Below are 21925 nucleotides of genomic sequence, written 5' to 3'. Positions count from 1 at the left end.
TTGGTCTGTAGATTTGTGAGGCTTAAATTTCCTGTGGGTGTCAAGAAGGAGGTCCAGGATGAGCGTTCTTAATCAGCTTGTCCGGTTGTGGAGTCACAGGGAAAGGGAGCACAAAGCTTGGAAAGAAGTCAGCACCAAACCTCATGAATGAAGTCAGGCTCTTTAGTGGGATGGGAATATTCTAGTGATAACGTTCTTAATTACATTCAAGTAGTCATTCCCACTGAATGCTTAACTTAAGGGCATGCTATATATATTTTACAAAACCTGTGTGCTGCTGCAAAAAGGCAAATAATTTAAAGAACTATCTGTCCCTCAATTATTTATGATATAATTGGGAAGATGAGGAAAAAGAGTTTAAAAAACACTGCAGTTGATCTAAGTACTATACATGTCCAGTAAAGAGCGAGGTAATGGTTTCCAAGGCACTCTTGTGTTGAAGCTTTATAATTTATTTTTTGAATTGGTGGAATAGGTATCTCCACATTTCTTTTATGTTTTCAAAAATTAGAGGTTAATTCTCAAACATTTATTTCTTCCAGATATCTTGAGTACCCACAAGCCATTGTTATTTATGTAGATTATATAGAATCTTTTTGAGACAATAATTTTAAGATACTAAGTCTTCCCATCCATGGACATAGTATCTGTCCCTGTAGTTATATTTATAGTCCTCAATAAAGAGTCAGAGTTTCTTCATACATATTTCATTTTATTTACTACTGCACTTTCAGAGTTTTGAACACATTTATTGGTGTGTGTATATGCATGCACACTGTTAGGAATCCAAGTCCAAACCTCTTTCAGGGACTGACCTGCACAAGTGGCTAACCTGAGATCGTGCTATGGACTTTCCTCAAACCATCTTAAAGGTTCACAACCCCAAAGCACAAATATGATTTCACTTACATGTGGCATCTAAAAAAGAAAATAAAGCAAGCTGAAGCTTGTCTCCATGTGCCCAGTACCTCTTGCTGAGTGACTCCAGTCCTGTCACTAGTGGCGGCCAACCTCAGTTCACAGCATATCCACTCCCAGGCTCCTCTAAGCCCAGTGCAGGCAGCTGCCAACCACAGATCACTGTGTAGCTCTGACTGGGTGCCTAGGGCTGGTCACAGGCAACAACTGAGTTTGGCCTACATTAGATCCCCTCCCAAGAGACCTCCAAACAAACACTCCTGATGGCCAGCTTCAGGCCACACTGGAGCACCACCCAATTAGTGCCACAAACAACATACCCAGAGGGTGAATCTAGCAGGCACCAGAGTCCTGCTGAAGTGAATCCTACTCTTTGGGTCAGTCTCCGTAACAACAGCTTATCTGTTGAAGTCATAGCCAGTCAACCTGAGGGTCAATCCCACCCACTAACATGCCAACAGTAATCAAGGGTCAACTACAATACAACCTACACAGGGTATATTGCTGGAGCTCTCAGCTCATAGGTGAACAGGGGAAGACTGTTCCATTAGGCCACATAGGATACCTCCTATATAAGCCTACTCTGCCAAGACTGGAAGACATAGCTGATGTACCTAATACATAAAAACAAACACAGAGAAGCAGCCAAAATAAGGAGACAAAGAAACATGTCCCAAATAAAGTAACGGAACAAAACTCTAGAAAAGGAACTAGACAAAATGGAGGCTAACAATCTATCAGATGAGGAGTCAAAACACTGGTTGTAGGGATGCTCAATTAACTCAGGAGAAGAATAGATGATCTCAGTGAAAACTTCAACAAAGAGAGAAAACAAAAAGGGAGATAAAAAACACAAAAAAGAACAAGTAATAAATGAAGAATACAATCATTGAAATGAATAATACATTACACAGAATCAATATCAGACAAAATGAAGCAGAGGATTAAATCAGCACTTTGGAGACAAGGTAGCAGAATACATCCAATCAGAATAGCAAAATAAATAAATAAATAAATAAATAAACAATAAAAAATGAGGTTAGTTTAAAGAACCTCTGGGACAACATCAAACATAACATCATTTGCATAGTAGTGGTACCAGAAAGAGAAAAGCAAGAGCAAGGGATCAAAACTCTATCTGAAGAAATAATGACTGAAAACTTCCCTAATCTGGGGAAAGTCCAGGAAGCACAGAGATAAACCCAAAGAGGTCCACACTTAGACACATCATAATTAAAATTGAAAGGTTAAAGACAAAGAGAGAAACTTAAAGGCAGCAAGAGGAAAGAAGTTAGTTACTTACAGGGGAGCTCCCATAAGACTGTGAGCTGATTTCTCAACAAAAACATTTCAGGCCAGGAGGGACTGGCAGAAAGTATTCAAAGTGATGAAAAGCAAGGACCTACAACCAAGATTGCTCTACCCAGCAAGGTTATCATTTGAGATCAAAGGAGACATGTAGAGATTCCTAGACAAGAAAAACCTGAAGAAGTTCATCACCACCAAACCAACATTACAAAAAATGTTAAAGGGGTTTCTTTAAGGAAAAGAAAAATAAATAAAAAATGTTAATAAGAAAATATCAGAAAGAAAAAAAAAAAACTTCTCACTCACAAAGGCAAACAAAAGCAATAGGTAGCCAACACTAAAGCTAGTACGATGGTTAAAAGGCAAGAGTATGAAGATCATGTGTAACAACAGTAAACTGGGGAATACACACGTACAAAAGAAGTAAAATAATACAAAAACATCAATGTGGAGGGTCAGTAAAAATGGTAATGACTTTAGAATATGTTCAGACTTAAGCAGCCATCAATGTAAAATAGGCTGCAATAAACACAGCTTGGTGTATATGAAGCACCTGGTATCCACAAACACGCAGAGAGAAAGGGAGAGGGAGACAGAGAGAGAGAGAGAAGAAATAAAGAGAGAAAGAAATCCAAACACAACACTATAGAAATCCATCAGCATACATGAAAAGAGAGCGCCAGAATCAGAAAACAACAGAAATGAACTACAGAACAACAGAAAGCAATAAAATGGCAATAACTACTTGCTTAAATGTAAATAAATAAAGGTAAATAAATTACATGCTCTAATCAAAAGATTAGATAAGAGAAAGGAAAAGACTGGATAAAAAAGATGTGATATACAACATAAAAGGAAAAGAGGTGGCACACATACTTGGCCATATAAAAGAATTAAATCTTATCATTTGCAACAACATAGATGGACCAAGAAGGTATTATGCTAAATAAAGTAAGTCAGACAGAGATCAACACCATATAATTTCCCTTACATGTGGAATCTAAAAAACAAAATAAATGAACAAACAAAACTGAAACTAACTTATAAATACAGAGAAGAAACTGATGACTGCCATTGAGAATTAAAAATAAAATAAAACACAAAAAGAAAATATTTAACTAACACATATGTTAATTATCAAAGTTTGATTTGATCTTCCTCACACTAGACCCTCAGTGTGAAGCCTGTGAGAGGCTTTTGGTTCACAGCATTATAACTCTGTACTACCAAGGCCAGGAGCAGGTGGAGGAAGAATTCATGGACATGGCAGGGCTGAGGGACTCTATTATCACAGTCACAGCACAGTCATGCCTTGGCTGAGCCAGGATGTCAGCCAGGCTCTCATGAAAACGTATGTACATATTATCAGTATTGGCTGTATTTACTTGACAGCCAGAATTGTTCATTGGCTTAGCAGAAGCCCATGCAAAAGTGAGATTTTCAAAGTTTAAGCAATTGATGTTGAAGATGCAAAACACCTCTGAGAAGCTCTGATGCAGTCTGTCTGTTACTGACCCCTGGCGTGACATATGTATTCTTATGCCAGAAGAATGAGTGTCATCTCTTCTAACTGGAATGAAGAATCAGTTGAAGCATTGAAAGAAATCTTATTTTATCTAAGGGTAAATCAACAGCTCTAATTACAATTTTTGAAAATTTTAGAGGTCAGTCTGACATAGCTAGGTTACCAAAGATATGTGTGAAGAAGCACCGCATGCCTTGTCTGATGATGACTTTTTGACAGCGATGGAAAAACTGTCCGCTTGGTCTGAAGATCTGGTGATCCGTGTTGTGTGTTCTTCTCATCTGCACATGGGTGTTGCGCTTGCTCCCTTGTAAGGGCAGCCTTCAGGCTAGTCAGCTGCTACCATTGCCATCAACAGAAAAAAACTCTTAAAATCATTATTTGGATCCACAGAAATTTTCTAACCTGGGTTCCATTGTCTTAGTAAAGTATTTCACTTTTTTTCACATTTAAAATGCAAACACTTTTTGCACATTTTAGATAAAAATATGGTGCCAATTTACAACCTATACAGTAGAGATAATTGTAATAAAGTGCCTTTTTTGGCACTAGAGCTTTTAATCTGTATGTGTTATATACATAGCAGGATGTCAGTCTTTCTTTGAAGATGGCATTCTGGGTCATGGTTTTTGCGTTAGACTTTCTAACAGCAGTCAGCCGTGTGTTTGGAGTTTTGTGTATGAGATAGGACTTTGCCAGAGCCTTTACTCCCATCGGAGCACTCCAGTGTGATTCCTTCAAGAGGCTGGTTGCGTGGCTGCAACAGGATTAGAAGTGAGTGATTGGAAATGATTAGCTTCTAGGTTAGTTCTGCCACTTTATTCTAACATGTAAACATTTTCCTAAATTAATGATAGAGAAAATTTTCAAAAGTAAAAAAATAAAACTTTTTTTGGTTAAGTGCTTTGGCTTCCACTTCCAAACTTGTATAATTTGGTAATAAGGAGCATCTTGGTTTAATAAAGATGCCACAGGTATTTTGCTTTTAAGTATATTATGGGTTTTAGTTCAAAAGAGATTTTTTAATTATGTAAATATATATTTTATTTTGTTTTATTATATTTTATACTTAACTTTTTCTGCTTATTAGCAACTTACACAATTTTAGAGCGCCAGGGTAAAATAAGATTAATCTTATTTATCTCCCCCAATTATAATGCAAAGAAAACTGAACCTCAGAAAAATTAAATGATTTACCATAATTTGGTGAAACAACAAATTAGGTTTCAATGCCAAGTTTTCTGGCTTCCAGTTCTGTATACTACACCATTTTCCCTTTTTATTGGTCATGGCAGAAGTCAACACTTCACTACTGTCAAAAATATTTGGCTAATGAAAATTTACATGAGCCAAGAGATAGGGGTACAAGCTCTAGTGTTAATATTATATAAGCAGTGCCTTAATTATAATACAGTTTTTTCAAATGCTCTGAAGTTAGAGTGTACACTGATGAGGCTGCAAGAGAACTACAGGGTCTGACACAAATAACACCCCCTTTTTATTACAAAATGATAAGCACATAATTCTGTAACATAAGAATATCACACTCAAGCCCACCATATGATATTTTACATGAGATGTTCAAGTTTAAGCTATAAATTATTACACCCATATTAACCACACTAAGGTGTGGTTAATTATTACACCTACCAACCCCACTCAAGCAGGCCTTACTCTGCTGGACCCTGTATTTCAAGGTACTGACTACATTTTTAAAAGCTTTTGTGGCAAAAAGTTTACTTGTACACATATGCATTCTCTGGTTTAATATGAGAAGCTACATTTAATTATAATTTGTATTTCAGAGTTTTCATATTATATAATTTAAATTTGATGGTGTTATTGTACACACCCTACAACAAGCATTTACATCTTTTAAATTAAATAAATAAAACAGATAAAAGCTGAAAGCTTTGGAAGAGAGAAGGAAGGAATCTCCATGATTACCACCATAATAGAGTCTCAAAACCACAATTTAAAAACCACTTTTCTGGGATATTTTGATGTCAGTTTAATCCATGCAGGTATACCATTTTTCTTACAGATTGTGGAAGAGTATTATATTATACTATGCAACATGGATATCTTATTTTTATTTACAAACTTGTTCTATGATTAAATGGCAATCATTTTCTATTTTTTATTGCTGCTAATATTGAAATGGTTCCCAAGAGTATGCTTTGTTCACTCATGTATTTATCACTCTCTTAACACATATTTATCAAATGCCTAGGTTGTGGAATGTATGGGATCAAGTTCTTGTATGTGATTACCCAAAAAGGAATTTAGAGCCTAGTATTAAATATCAGCTACATATACAAAAAGTAATACTCTAAGGAGAGGTAGCAAAGGACCAAATGTGGTAAAAAATAAGATCCTGTGGAACCTTAGAAAAGAGCACACAGCAGTGTGCAGTGGCACTCATACCCCACTTCGGGGCTGAGGCATTCCTTCTCAGCGGGGTGCACAGCTGAAACACTCACCACGGACTGCCCAGGGCAGAAGCGCGCTGCTCTACTTCCTTCCTGGGAAAGCATGCATCTAATGACTGGTCAATGCAAAACTAGAAAGGTCAGGGTCCCTTGCCTCCATTTGGAAAGTAACCAGAGACTGGCCCGTGGCATCACCTGAGCTGCTGTTGTTTGCACTGCATTTCCCCCTCCCTCTGTCCCTCTGTTCTCACTCCCTTGCATGTACTTTTCTCAGAGCATCTTAAATAACCTCCCTGCACACAAATCTCCATTTCAAGCTGTTTCCTGGGGAACCTAACCCCAAACAGAGAAAACAGATTAGATAAAAAATTACATGGAAGTGATAGCATCTCAATGCAAATGTGGAAATGAACAGGTTTGAGATGTGTAAAACCATGGAAAAGAACATGTTTCTGGTGGTAGGACTACTGTAGCTGACATGTCTTTTGGGATAAAATATGGACAATGACAAAGATGGATTAAACTACTAGAGGTCACAGAACACGCAGAATAGTTCAGAGTGGAAAGAAATTGAGGAAAGGAATTTATTTTCTAGGTACATGAAAGATGCTAAATTTTTTTTGAGTTTTAGGGTCTGACACCATCAGCTGAGTTTTAGAAAGAATATGCTTACAGCTTTTGTTCAATGAATCATAATAAAACGAAGAAAAATGTTACACTCAAAATATGTGATTACATATAAAAACAGTGACATTCCCATGTATTCTACACAAGTAAGCTAATCAATATTTGATAGATCCTTCAATAAAAAAATTGATAAATCCTTAAATCAAATACTTCCACATTGTCTTAACTGATCATTTATTGTTAAATCCTTTGTGGTAATCACTTTCAATACTGAATATGGGAAACCATAATATAAAAATATTTGTGGCAAGATCTCATATCTTTTAGTACTAATCTATTTTCTCATATTGAAACATTTTTATAAATATATCAAAAAGAGGTATCGTAATACATGTTGATATCTAAAAGTAATCTTTAAAATGGTAAAAATATTAAAATTAGTCTAATTCTTATATGGCAATAAATTTATTCAACTAATATTTATTGAACACTACCATATGCTATACTGTGAGATCACAGAATAAGGAAGCAAAATAGAAATATCAAAAATAATTACAAGTGTGATCACTCCTACAAAAGAGGAAACACCACCTGTTCTCGAAATATATGACTGGGGGACCTATTTAGACATAAGAGTGACAGATAAGTGGAAATGTTTAAGATGAGTTGGCATCAGTCAGGAAAAAAATACAGGAATATTCCAGAAATGGGAAAGGAAGAATGTTTGGTACAGGGTATAAAATGTTAGCAGGCTCTCAGGAAAGGAAGCCTGTCACATTTAAACATCTGAAATGAGACCAAGGTGGCTAGAATAGAGACAGAGTAGGGCCTTCATTTCTTATTGAGTCAAAGACTAGGCAGGACAAAGATCATGAAGGGTTTTGTAAACCAGGTTAAAAGTTTCCAAACTTTATTTGAGGTTAAGAACTACTGAGGTATTTTAAACAAAAGCTTACCAGTGGCTGCCAAGTGGAGAAGCCGTTCTGCAGCTGCCATTGGACTAGGACAGACTGGATGGGAGAACACCGGTTAAGAGGCTGATGCCCAGTGTGGAGGAAGCTTAGGAAGTGGTGTGGGTCATGGTGATGGATGGAAGTAAATGTCTTTAGGAGATGTTTAGGTTATTGAAATAAGATTTGGTAATTTAACGTGAATGTGTAAGGAAGAAGAAGGAAATGGTTTCTGACTTCGACAAAAATAGCTCTCAAAAGTTGCAGGTCCTGATGTTGTTAAATTTGTATACCCAAGGAATGGAAATATATTACTTTACTTTTCATGTAAATCACTGTATACCATTTAGGACTTATAAACCCAAAGCAGAGAGAGAATTTAGGAAAACATAATCTGATTTGCCAGAAACAGTACCGACTTGGAAATGTAAGCTGGCCTTTTTACAATTGTGTGCAAATACACTTGCTGCCTCAAGTACTTTTAAAAAAGCAGTTTGCCTTTGGTGTAGTCCTCTTTTGGACTCATCAATATACACTCCATGGTCAAGGCCATTTGAATCATAATGTGGGAAAAATGGTATAAGTTTAGTTTAGTTCAGCATACATTTTAAAGTAATTCACCATGACATATATACGTTATATTGGAAATACAGTTTACATAATCTAGAGGAAAAATTGTGAGGCACATGATGAAGGTTTTAATTCAGGTTCCTTGAGGAACTAGTTGTGGACCTCAATTTCTTCTTTCCTGGGATGGAAATAGTATGATCAATATGCTAGTCACCTCCCATTTACCTCTCAGTTTGCTTTGAGTCTCATTATGAATGAATATTTGAGTGTATATGTACATATGTAAGTCTATATCTATTTGCACATATAAATGTTAAATGGAAACTCAAATTTTCCTGAGCAATTCACACAAATTGTTTTTTGTTTTGAATTTTTGTTACTTTGCATCCTGTATCTTAGTGTTTATCTGCCCATTACATTTCTTTTATAAATAAAAAATGTAGTATTTTCCTTTTGGCAGGCAATTTTTCCTACCTGAAATTAACTTATGAAGCATGAGGCATCAGGACACACCACTGAGCCTACCATCTCTCAATATGTTCACTGCCTTGCTGGACTCGTGTTTATTTAACAGGGTGTCCTTGGTTACCAAGCATGTCTGAAGGTGGCAAGCAAACTAAGAATATATATAAGGAAATTATATGAGTGTCAAAAATTTTTGATGTTCCATATGATCTTCAAAAAGAATCTTTAAGTTATTATGTAGATTCAAGCATAGGAAAAAATCTTCAGCTCCATAAACAAAGTGAAATAAATTTTTAGTAATATATTTTTTCTTTTTTCCAACTTATCCTTTCACTGGGGGACAATAATTTGTTTCCTTTTAGAAATGGATTTTCCAGTGGTAAATTATTCCCAACCTTTGGTTCTACTCTTAATTTTTTCTTCTCTAATGTTTTCTATGTTTGATGTTCACTAGTATTTTTATGGAGAGTAGGTAGAATGAAACCCAAGCCAATTTTACTTGGTACTTTAATAAAGGTTTGCTCCGGCAGCAATTTTTGCTGTCAATTTAAAGAACATTTAAAATTATTTGTATGTGTTACTAATACTATCAATGTGTCATCAGCTTATTTTATTTAGAATCTACTGTGTGATCAAGAGATAAAAACTATAACCACACCTACATGAAGACAAGGACTATCATTACTACCTGGTCAGCACACATTTTTTACCAAGCGAGACTCTGTTTCCAAGGTTGAAATGAGGATAAATTTTAAAAAGTATGGGGATATTTTGGGGAAGGTTTTACTGATTACACATGCTAACAGCTAATCAAGAATATAGCAAAAAGAAGATCACTTACAAAGTCAAAAAGATGAACAGGGTAAGGGTAAGTGGAGGCCACAGTGAACTCCATGAGGTACCCTGACTTATGGGTATGTACCTTGTGTAATAGAAGTAGACTAAGATGCTCAGTACTAGATATGAGCTAGGGATAAAGACATTGGCCTGGAGTGGTCATATGAGTATTGCTTGGGAATAATAATAATATAGTGCTAGGCAGTCTAATGTTCAAAAGTTTAGAAATTACCGGCATAGAGTAATGAAGCAATCATATTGATATGCAATGTCTCTCCTCTTTTTCCTAGAAATAAAACACTACAACAAAAAATTTAAGATTAGGATATTATTGGGGATATTACTGAAGTGCGATTGAGAAAAGATAAGCTCTTATAAAAAGATTATTTAACACCAATGGTTTGAATTTAAATGTAGTAATTTATGCTATATTTGTCAGTCAGACTCCCACAGTATTTGCCATTTGGTGATATTAGCCATAATAAGATCCACTGCACTTATCCTAATCTTTAAAATTTTAATGGATAATTGAGTTCTTTGAAATATTAGTACTGAGAGAACATATAGGACCAAATTGACTTCTAAAAAGAGTGAATAGATCATAGACAAGATGATTTAACTCTTTTCTATCCAAATACTAATCGATGGAATGTAATTGAGTCAAAATTTGTAAAACCATTTTCCAAAGCCCTGTGAATATTAAAGCATATTATGAAATTTTGCCACCCTAATAAACATTAGTTGAAAAAACAGGAGCATGCCTACAATTTTTAGCAGAACTTAAAATTCTTCAAAATTAGAGAATGAAAAAATCATGTAGGTAGCAACTATTATTAAGCATCTACAATTTATTGAACACTCTACTATATTCCTTATGTGCATTACAAAACTCATAACAGTCTTCTGGGGTAGGTACTGTTATTTTATAATAATGCCATGTAACAGATACAGAAATTAAGGCATAGAGAAATTAAATGGCTTAGCCAGGTTTACACAGCTAGTTGATTCTGATACTATCAGTCAAATCTGGAAAATCTGACAACAAAATCCATGGTATTGATTGTTAAATCATATATGAGATGAGCACAAACATATAAAATTCAACATGTCTGTTACTAGTAAAACTGGGTAATAAATGAAAAGCTACCTTATTAAGAAATAATAATCCTAATAAAGGATTAAAATTGATCCCCTAATAATAATTATGGATCAGTTTTATTGATTATAATTGCTGCAAAAATGAAATCGATTGAATATTGAAAGTAATGAATAAGCACTGGTTTTACCGAATGCTTGTTACAAGCTTAGTGTCATGCAATGGGCTGCTACACAGGTATTCAGTAGGAAATATAGCAGCAAAATACCTGCTGAAAAATACTAGAAGTTCAGTTACAGGTTATGGCAAATGAGGTACAGATACTCCATGACTTATGATGATAATGTCCCAATAAACCCATTGTAAGTTGAAGATATTGGTTGTTAAAGATGAATTTAATATACCTAACTTACCAACAATAATAGATTAGCCCAATTTATCCTAATGTGCTCATCACTCAATATCCAAAAATCCAAAAATCGCTGATAACCAAGAACACTGGAGAATAGCTGTTGATTACCCTTTTGATTGCTTGGCTGACTGGGAGCTACCTGTGCTCCCAGAAACATTTCAGCAATGCGAGAGTATCGAACCCCATGTCACTAGCCCAAGGGAGAAAGATCAAAATTCAAAATATGAAGTGTTGTTTCTACCAGATACAAACTGCTTTTGCACCATTGCAAAGTTGGGGAAAAAATCAGAAGCCAGGATCAGAAGCCATAAACCAGGATCTGTCTGTATATTTAATTATCAACATCATAGAGATGATGCTTAAAGCAATTTACAAACTGAGGTAACTTGGACAGATAAATGTGATTATCAGGTCAAAATTCTAAGTTAGAAATGTTGTAGTAAAGAAGTGACTCAGAATATAATTTTTACTTGTAAAATCCTAAATAATGTGAATGCTGATATACTAAACTGAGAAAAGAATGGTAAACAAGAAAGATAGAAGTATGACCTACATTACCATCTGTTGGAGAAATGAACATCTGTCATGTTGAATGAGATATGAAGTTTGGAAATTCCCAGTGAATCTCAACAGCCAGCACTACTGTTTAAGAGCAAAAACAGATTTCAGGCTCAATTTAGCTTTCTTGTTTTAATTTAGAAAAGATATTTATAGAAGAAGGAAAAATAATCCTCTAATAAATTATAAACCATGCCTTTTAAGAATCCCAGATGTAATTTTAGAGCAAATTAGAATGGCATTGTGCTGGAGAAAGAATACTGTCAAAACATGTCTCTGGGTAGATTTTATGCTCTCCAGAAGCATCTTGTTTTCTGACTGATGGATCCATGCATGTCAGAAGGTATGGTGGCAAACATTGTACCTACAATTTAGTCTCAGCTATAAAATGATGTCAGTTATTATAAACAATTGACTAATTGGGTCTAAATATTCTAGTCTTTGGAGTAGATGAGTTTGGACTAAGTGATTCTCAAGAGTACATTCAATTGCTCTCCTATTTATGTTGTGCACTTACTAAGAAAAAAAAAGCCTGCTCATAATTGCATACTTGAAATAATATATATTTTATAGATGGAAATTGTGCTCCTAGAATTTTCTAATACTTTATTACTATTTTACTTTTTATGAAATCTTACATCAGTATCGTTTCTCTCCTTGTAGGGTGGGGTTAATGGGTTGACGGGAGAGCTGGAATTTGGAGACAATGGAGGCAATCCCAATGTCCACTTTGAAATTCTTGGAACCAACTATGGAGAAGAGCTTGGCCGAGGCATTCGCAAAGTAAGATCAGAAATATTGATGAATATGTTTTTCCTGTAGTAGCAATGGTTTTGTTTGTCTTCACACAATATGATCACAGTATCCATTACAGTCCCTATCGTAGTTTGAAAGACAAGAGAGAGGGAGAATTTGGCATTTAAATGACCTTACATACTTACCAGAAGTATTAATCAATGATTCTATTTATGCCTTAGAATAATTTAAAGGAAGAAAGATAATCTGATGGTTTCCTAGGAAACTAGCATAATTTTTCACTTATTATAATAATTTTATAAAGTAATGAATTTAATATTTATACAAGTAATAGCTACTTGGTTTTAATATGCACAATATCAGAATAAGAGCTTAGGGACATTTTGTATAGTAAGAATGAAATTCTGCTACAAACCTATGACATTTCAGTATTTCAATTTCTATATGTGTCATGCATAAGTAGAAAACAGCTTGTAGGAAATAAGCTCTTGTTATATACTTCAGATCACATGTAAGAAGAAGCTGAGCACAATAAAGAATGTTTCACGAACTACTGGGACAATAACTTTCTCAAGGAGAAATATAAAAGCCCTTGGAGTAATGATTTCTGTAGTTTGAATTTGCCATTTTAATGTTTGAAGTGGGGGAAAATCCAAGGTAACTGAATATGCATACAAAGTTTATAAGTATAAATTTCTAACTGCATAAAGTTACTGCACTAAGAGGTTATTCAGTAGGTGTCTCTTTCCAGTGCTGATGTGTAGAATGCAGAGAAACTAAGACAAAATGAAGTTAGTTGTTCTAATCAGTAATGAAAACCTCTCAGTAATTTACATTATAGGAGTTAAAACTATCTTAATGTGTTTTTAATTACTGTTTTATAGGGAAGTATGGAAAACAGATAAAGATTTTTATGCATAAATATTTTATGCATAAAATACAAGGATAGTTTAGTGATTCATATTAAAGGAAACAACTACTACTATGGTCAAGAAATCAAACACATCAAGGATTCTAAATACTCCCTATATTTCATTCCTAACCTCCATTCCGAGGGNCTCTCAGTAATTTACATTATAGGAGTTAAAACTATCTTAATGTGTTTTTAATTACTGTTTTATAGGGAAGTATGGCAAACAGATAAAGATTTTTATGCATGAATATTTTATGCATAAAATACAAGGATAGTTTAGTGATTCATATTAAAGGAAACAACTACTACTATGGTCAAGAAATCAAACACATCAAGGATTCTAAATACCCCCTATATTTCATTCCTAATCTCCGTTCCGAGGGGTATGACTAATTAATCTGAATTAATACTCATTTATTTAGTTTTAGATATTATCTCATCACCTGTACGTGCATTTTTATGAAAAAATTGAGTTTTGCCAGATATTTTAACTCAATAACAGTCTCAGTATAGCATATATTCTTTTTTCTTGCTTCTTTGTTCAATACTTTGTATTATTCATTCTTGTTGTTGCATGTAGTTATAGTTTATTCGCTTATATATCGCTGCCATGTTGTCTTCTATTATATGAATTGTCACTCTCTATTGTGGTCTGTGTCCACATTTAAGCTATTATAAGCAATGCAGTTATGAATATTCTTGGACATGTATCTTGAATATATATACTCCTGTACTTGTGCATGTATCTGTAGGTTTTGTATCCTGGGAGTACAATTGCTGTGATATAAGAAAATATACCTTGAACTTTACCAGGTAATTTTAAAGCCATTCTCTTAGAGATTTGTCAATTTGCATATCCCAGTAGGTAAATGAGTTCTCATTGCCTAAAGTTTTCACCAGATCTTGGTTTTTTCAGACTTTTACAATTTTATCAAGTTATTGAATATATAATGATATATCCTGATGGTTTCAATTTTCATTTCCCTGATTAGAAAAATATTATGGCGTGTTTCCCCATAACTTTTGGATGTCTTTAGATTTATTTTTGAGTTAATCGCCTGTTCAAATCTTCTGGCCACTTTCTATTGAGTTGTCTTGTTTTTATAATTGATTCTATGGAATATAATATATTTCGAATATTAGTCTTTTGTTATTTAACTATATTGTATATAGTTTCTTCTCTGTGTATTTTACTTTCATTTTATTCACAATATCTTTAAACTGAGCAGAATCATGAATTTTCATCCTTGTGATCATTACCATTTAGCCTTATTCAAGAAATCACTACCTATTGCCAGAATCATAAAAAATATTATGCTCAGATAGATCTATCCCAAGGCTTTCTAATTCCTCCTTTTGTATATCTGGAATTTCTTTTTAATATTTGGAAAAAATAATTATAATTTTACTCTTTCACATAGTGCCATGCTTACTTGTTTTTATGGAAACTTAATTTAAGTACAATAAAATTTTAAGTGTACAATGGCTTCCCACTGGTCACATTTACCAGTGTGACCACCACCCTGATCAAGTTAGAGATTGTTCCCATCATCTAGAATGTCCCAGCATTCCTATTTCTTCTCTTAAGAACACAGGTAGATTTGCCTGGCCTGGATGTTCCTAAGAAAATGAACAATATAGTATATTGTCATTTGTATCTTCTTTCTCTCAACATTTTTGGCCTGAATCATTGTGCTCAAAGGGATTGTATCTGTAGACAAATAAGTTTTCAAGTCAAACAAATAGTGTAAGACCCATGAGTGTGCCCTGATATCATTGCTGGAAAGGGGCCTTCCTAGTCCTCAATTACTTAGCAGACACTTTGGAGTAGGAACAAGAGGATGAATCTCAATAGCCACCATCTGACCAAGTAAAGAAACTGTGAACAATCTCTGCTGACCAGACCCCTGGCCATCTGTGAGTTCTTCCCAGGATGAGACTCAGTACTATCAATCAGTTACAGCGAGTCCCAACACTATCCTTTCAATTAACACTGTGTTAAAGCCTGAGACTAGGGCTAATCTATCCTCACTTTTGAACATGGAGGAAGTACTTATACAATGACAGTTTATAAGTGACTTGTGGAAAAGGCAATACAGACTAGGAAATGCTGAACGGAACTAGCAGGTGAGAAATCTAAGTTCTGGTTCTGTTTTTCTTTCTGTTGTTTGTTTGATTTTGTTTTTTAATTCCCTGTTAGATTTTGAACAAAGGTTCCATTGGCCTCCTAAAATATGATGGAGGTGGTCTTCTATTTTTCTGTTCTCTATGAGATATATAAAATTGGAAGAATTTCTTCCATGAATGTTTGACTGATTACCCTAATGAGGTCAGCTAAGCCTAGACTTTTCTTTGTGGCAATTTATTTATTTTTACTACTGATTCTATTATTTCATTATAGTTAACTAAAAGTCAGATTTTACAATTGTTCTTATCTATATGTATTGTTGCAAAACTAATAATATCTCACTGTTTTGAACATCTGAAATATTTGGAGATCTGAACTTTTCATTTGTTAATAGTTAGGGACAGAAAAAAAATAAATTATTATTATAAAAACATCTACTTCTTTATTTTTTTCCAAAATTTTCATTTAATTATTTTTCAAGTACAGTTTTCTGTATACTACTCCCATCCCATCCCACTCCCGTGCTCCCCCCTCCCTCCCATTTCCACCCTTCTCAGTTGTTGTCCATGTATCCTTTATATGTGATGTGTTCCTCTAAATCCCTCCCCTATTTCCCCTGAAATTCCCTCCCTTCTGGTCACTGTCAGCCTTTTCTCTATTTCAGTGTCTTTGGTTACATTTTGCTTGCTTGTTTGTTTTCTTGTTTAGCTTCCTGTTAAAGGTGAGATCATATGGTATTTGTCCTTCAGCACCTGGTTTATTTCACTCAGCATAATGCTTTCCATTTCCATCCATGATGTTGCAAAAGGTAGGAGCTCCTTCTTTCTTTCTGCATAAAATTCCATTGTGAATATGTACCATAGTTTTTTGACCCATTCATTTACTGACGGGCACCTAGGTTGCTTCCAACTCTTGGCTATTGTAAATTGTGCTGCTATGAACATTGGGGTGCATATGTTCTTTGGGATTGGTGTTTTAGTGTTCTTAGGATACAATCCTAGCAGTGGAATTGCTGGGTCAAAAGGCAAGTCCAATTTTAGTTTTCTGAGAAAATTCCATACTGTTTTCCATAATGGTTGTACCAGTCTGCAATCCCACCAACAGTGGACCAGAGTCCCCTTTTCCCCACACCCTCTCCAACATTTGTTGTTTATTGCTTTGTTTATGATAGCCATTCTCACCGGTGTAAAGTGGTATCTCATTGTAGTTTTAATTTGCATCTCTCTGATAGCTAGTGATATTGAGCATCTTTTCATGTGTCTCTGGATCCTCTGTATGTCCTCCTTGCAGAAGTGTCTGTTCAAGTCCTTTCCCCATTTTTTAATTGGGTTAGTTGTCTTCTTAGAGTGAAGTCGTGTGAGTTCTTTGTATATTTTGGAGATTAAACCTTTGTCTGAGGTATCATTGGCAAATATGTTTTCCCATACAGTTGGTTGTCTTTTTATTTTAATGCTGTTTTCTTTAGCTGCGCAGAAGCTTTTTATTTTGATGAGATCCCATTTGTTTATTCTTTCCTTTATAGTCCTTGCTCTAGGGGACATATCAGTAAAAATGTTGCTGCGTGAAATATCTGAGATTTTCCTGCCAATGTTCTCCTCTAGGACTTTAATGGTGTCATGGCTTATATTTAAGTCTTTTATCCACCTTGAATTTATTTTGGTGTATGATGTAAGTTGGTGCTCGAGTTTCATTTTTTTGCATGTAGCTGTCCAGTTCTCCCAACACCATTTGTTGAAGAGGCTATCTTTACCCCATTTTATGATACTGCCCCCTTTGTCGAATATTAATTGACTGTAGAGATTTGGGTTTATTTCTGGGTTCTCTATTCTGTTCCATTGGTCTATGTGCCTGTTTTTATGCCAGTACCAGGCTGTTTTGATTACAGTGGCCTTGTAATACAGTTTGATATCAGGTATTGTGATCCCTCCTACTTTGTTCTTCTTTCTTAACATTGCAGCTGCTATTCGGGGTCTTTTATGGTTCCATATAAATTTTTGCAGTGTTTGTTCTATGTCTGTGAAATATGCCATTGGTACTTTAATAGATATTGCATTGAATCTGTAAATTGCTTTGGGTAGTATGAACATTTTGATGATGTTAATTCTTCCAATAATGAACACGGTATATGTTTCCATTTGTTTGTGTCTTCCTTGATTTCTTTCTTCAGTGTTGTGTCGTTTTCTGCATACAGGTCTCTTACCTCCTTGGTTAGGTTTATTCCCAGATATTTTATTTTTATTTTTGCTACATCGAATGGAATTTTTTTCTTGATTTCTGCATCTGCTGATTCATTGTTAGTATACAAAAATACCTTTGATTTCTGGATATTGACTTTGTATCCTTCTGTTTTGCCAAATTCACTTATTAGTTTGAGCAGTTTTTTGGTAGAGTCTATAGGATTTTCCATGTACACTATCATGTCATCTGCAAACAATGACAGTTTTGTTTCCTCCTTTCCAATTTGAATGCCTTTTATTTCCTTTTCTTGCCTGATTGCTGAGGCCAAAACTTCCAATACTATATTAAATAGAAGTGGTGAAAGTGGACAGCCTTGTCTTGTTCCTGATCTTAGTGGAAAAGCTTTTAGTTTTTGCCCATTGAGTATGATGTCGGCTGTAGGTCTTTCATATATGGCCTTTATTATATTGAGGATTGTTCCCTCTATTCCCACTTTGCTGAGTACCTTTATCATAAATGGGTGTTGAACCTTATCAAAAGCTTTTTCCGCATCTATTGATATGACCATGTGGTTTTTGTGTTTGCTTTTGTTTATGTGGTGTATTACATTTACTGATTTGCATATATTGAACCATCCTTGCATCCCTGGGATGAATCCCACTTGGTCGTGGTGCATGATGTTTTTGATGTATTGTTGGATGCGATTTGCCAATATTTTGTTGAGAATTTTAGTATCTATGTTCATCAGCGATATTGGCCTGAAGTTTTCTTTCTTTGTTGTGTCTCTATCTGGTTTTGGAATTAGGATGATGCTGGCTTCATAAAGAGTTTGGGAGTTTCCCATCATTTTGGATTTTTTTGGAATAGTCTGTGAAGAATAGGGGTTATAAAAACCTCTACTTCTAATAATGCATTCTCCCTTAATAAATATCTTGTCTGCCATTCATGGAGCTAAACCAACTTCCTTTCTGTTACTATGTAGATGGATGGCATTTCTTTTTACTATTCTCTTTCAACTTTTTGGTTTCCTTTTGTTCCCACATGTAATTTTTATAAAGAGTATATAATTGATTATTGGATGAAAATTTGATGATTTATGCCCTCAAGCTAGAACATTTTACATATTTATATGAGATGTATTTACTATATTTCGGTTTAAGTCTACCATCTTATACATTCTACTATTTTGTATATTCTATTCATCTGTCATATCCTAGGTTCCTTTTCTCTCTTTCTTACCTACTTTGGATTGTTAGTATATATAAGGTGGGGAAAAGTAGTTTTACAGTTGTTCGTATGGAGAGTAGTACAATACTTAATTAATAAATATAAGAATAAAGTCTGTTTCATGTACTAACTGAAAAACTACTTTTCCCCAACCCTGTGTATTTTTTACTTTCCTCTTACCCCTTCTACTAGTTTTCAAGTTATATTTTTTATTTTATTTATGTAATAGTTCCCCTAGAATTTAAAACATACGAACTTAATTTATCAATATCTTAAGTTAATCAACAGCTTTGTTCTCCTTAGAGATAATGAACATGCTTAGAATATTTTAACTCATTTATTAAATGTATCCACCTCTTAATTACAGGCTATTATTGTCATGTTTTTAATGTCATCTTTTTTATTTTGAAAATTATGATCATTATTTTGTGCATAAAGTATTTATTGACCTCTACCAATGTATTTTTTACTTTCTTTGATCTTTTTTCCTTCCTGCATTTGATTTTCTTCTGCCTAAAGTATAGCTTTTAATATTTTTCTTGATGTTTTTCTTGTGTCCAGATTTCTCATTGTTTATCTGAACATGTCTTTATTTCATCTTTTTTTAAAGTATATTACCCTAGACATAAAATTTTAAGCTGCTAGTTTTATTTTCTTCTGCACATTGATGCTATCAGTGCACTGGCTTTGTCTTCAGTATTGTGGTTAAGACCTTGGCTATCTAAATGCTCCTTTTTGCCAGTCATCTAGCCTTTCTACTCTGACTGATTTTAAGATTTGTCATGGTTTTCTTATTTCTGCAGTTTTACTATAGAGTGCCTAAGTGTGGATTTCAGTCTAATGTGAATAGTTATGGCAGATTAAAGATGGCAAAACATTGGTTAGTCAATGTGGAATTTATGATGACTGAAAAATTAATGCTAAGAATCTGGTGCTGCAGTAATGACCAGAGTCTGTAAGGGTATCCAAGGTTACCATTAATTCATAGAGAATTTCAAAGCTATTAAGGAAAATAGCTTTGATACCTCATCCTCTGACTTCACTTTGTTTAGTAATAACAAACTAGCTATATTTATGTGTAATCAAATCGAAACAAAATAATTAACATAACATAGAATCACAAAATAAGTTTGGTATAAATGTAATTGAAAATTCAGAAAAGGAAAATATTCATGGTTTTGTAGCAGAATATCTTTCTTTGAAGTTTTTGTTACTTAATTACTTGCCAAATGATATTATAAAACCTTTTGGACCTCATACTTATGAAATCAGGATTGGTATACAATATTCCCTATAGAGAAAAAAGAAAAAGAAGACTTCTGTCTACCTCATATTAAGGTATACATGCAGAAATAATTTCATTTGCAGATAGGACCTATACAAATATAAATAAAAGCTCTTTATACAAGTAGGCTGAGAACTTTCAGAATGTGAAAGACTTGAGTATGTTTGGTGCTCACAGACTGAGCTGGTAAAGAGGAAGAGAAAGATAAAGGAAAGAAACATAATTATTTATAGAGGTCTATCTGGGAGCAAGAGAGAGGGTTGATCCAGAATTAGATGTAATGCTTAGTATTAGGCACTGGGGCAGTTTTTTAAAGTGATGGGGGGAGGAGAAAAGAATGGTGGAAGTGCAAGTAAGTCTTGTGCCATGTCAAGCAGTTAGGGGAATTAAGAAATATATTATCTTCCCTTGGAGAAGTGAGAGGTGAGGTTGTCTGCTAAGAGGAAAACTGTAGCAGAAAACATTAGAGATAGTGAGACTGGAGATTTAAAGACCGTTGAATAAAGCTTTGAAATAGCTGCTGTGGCAAATATGAAAGAGCAAATTGGGAAACATGAAAAAAAATGTCAGATCGGGCTGTTCACTCATATGAAGTTAGAGTAAAAAATGCATTGTATTATTAATCTACATGGTTGTATACTTTTGTCTAGCAGCAATCAGTGAATAAAAAGAATTTGAATTGATGTAGAGATGAGATTTCATCAGATTGTTGCCATTTGGTTGTTTTTGATAGCGGTACAATAAGGCAGTGAAGGTAAGGATTTGACAGGAGAATGTTGGAGTGAGGAAGCTTGAAATCTAACTTGGGCATGTATAGTGAAGAAGACAGGTAGAGTCTCAACCACAAGAAGAAAGTAAGGCCCTGGCTGGTGTGGCTCAGTGGACTGAGTGCTGGCCTGCAAATCAAAGGGTCACCGTTTCAATTCCCAGTCAGGACGCATGCCTGGGTTGTGGGCTGGGTCAGGTCCTCAGGAGGGGACATGAGAGAGGCAACCACACATTGATGTTTCTCTCCCTCTCTTTCTCCCTCTATCCCCCTCTGTCTAAAATAAATAAATAAATAAAATTCTTAAAAACATATTTTAAAAAAGGAGAAAGTAAGGCTCAAGAGAATAGACACCTCAGTAAGTCAGAAGAGCCTATATAGATTTGGATGAAATGAGAGAATTTCAGAACCAGAAAGTTATATTAGGTGAGAGATACTGTAATTCATGATTCAAATAGTGAATGGGGACCAGACACTCAGAAATTCATGTTGAGAAAGTGTCAGGAGTGGCTTCATTTAGCCTTGTAAAATCAATGTAATTCCAATACTAATTCAGAGCTTCACTTGGCTCTGAATTCAAATTTTGTAATGTGCTACTCAAGCCATTCAGTTGACAATGAATCATATACTGCAAGCCATGTCTACTTTACTATTATGTGATATTAAACAACTCCTGTAAGTATTTGCTTATGCTTCTATGTTCCAGCTCCCAAGTCGAATGGACATACTCAAGTGCACTGGTGTTATCTAGATGTTATGTAAAATGGGTCCAAAATATTTACATTACAGCACATTTTACATTGTGAACACTCACATTTCTTTCTATTCTTGTTATAATTTTTAATCATTCTTCATTTTAAAATATTCATTTATTTTATAACTCAAATATTTTTCTACCAAATTGAAATTTTAATTGATTACTCAATTTATAAGGCTCCAAATCTAGCTTTAAGTAATTTTAAGACTATTATGAA

At 34.5% G+C, this 21925-nt stretch overlaps 1 protein-coding gene across 1 annotated transcript in view; it reads left to right on the top strand.

The window, feature by feature from the left end:
* Positions 1-21925, top strand: part of GRID2 (glutamate ionotropic receptor delta type subunit 2) — a 1449169-nt gene that overhangs the window by 893283 nt on the left and 533961 nt on the right. The window contains exon 8 of the mRNA XM_037046096.1: positions 12362-12481. Within this exon, the coding sequence (XP_036901991.1) occupies positions 12362-12481 (120 nt within the window). The remainder of the gene's footprint in view (positions 1-12361; positions 12482-21925) is intronic.

The sequence above is a fragment of the Sturnira hondurensis genome, unplaced genomic scaffold, assembly GCF_014824575.4.
Source record: "Sturnira hondurensis isolate 20B ecotype Veracruz unplaced genomic scaffold, ASM1482457v3 Scaffold0004998, whole genome shotgun sequence".
In the NCBI taxonomy this organism is placed as follows: Eukaryota; Metazoa; Chordata; class Mammalia; order Chiroptera; family Phyllostomidae; genus Sturnira; species Sturnira hondurensis.
The sequence above is the reverse complement of the archived record's forward strand: the minus strand, read 5'-3'. Positions and strand labels throughout refer to the sequence as shown.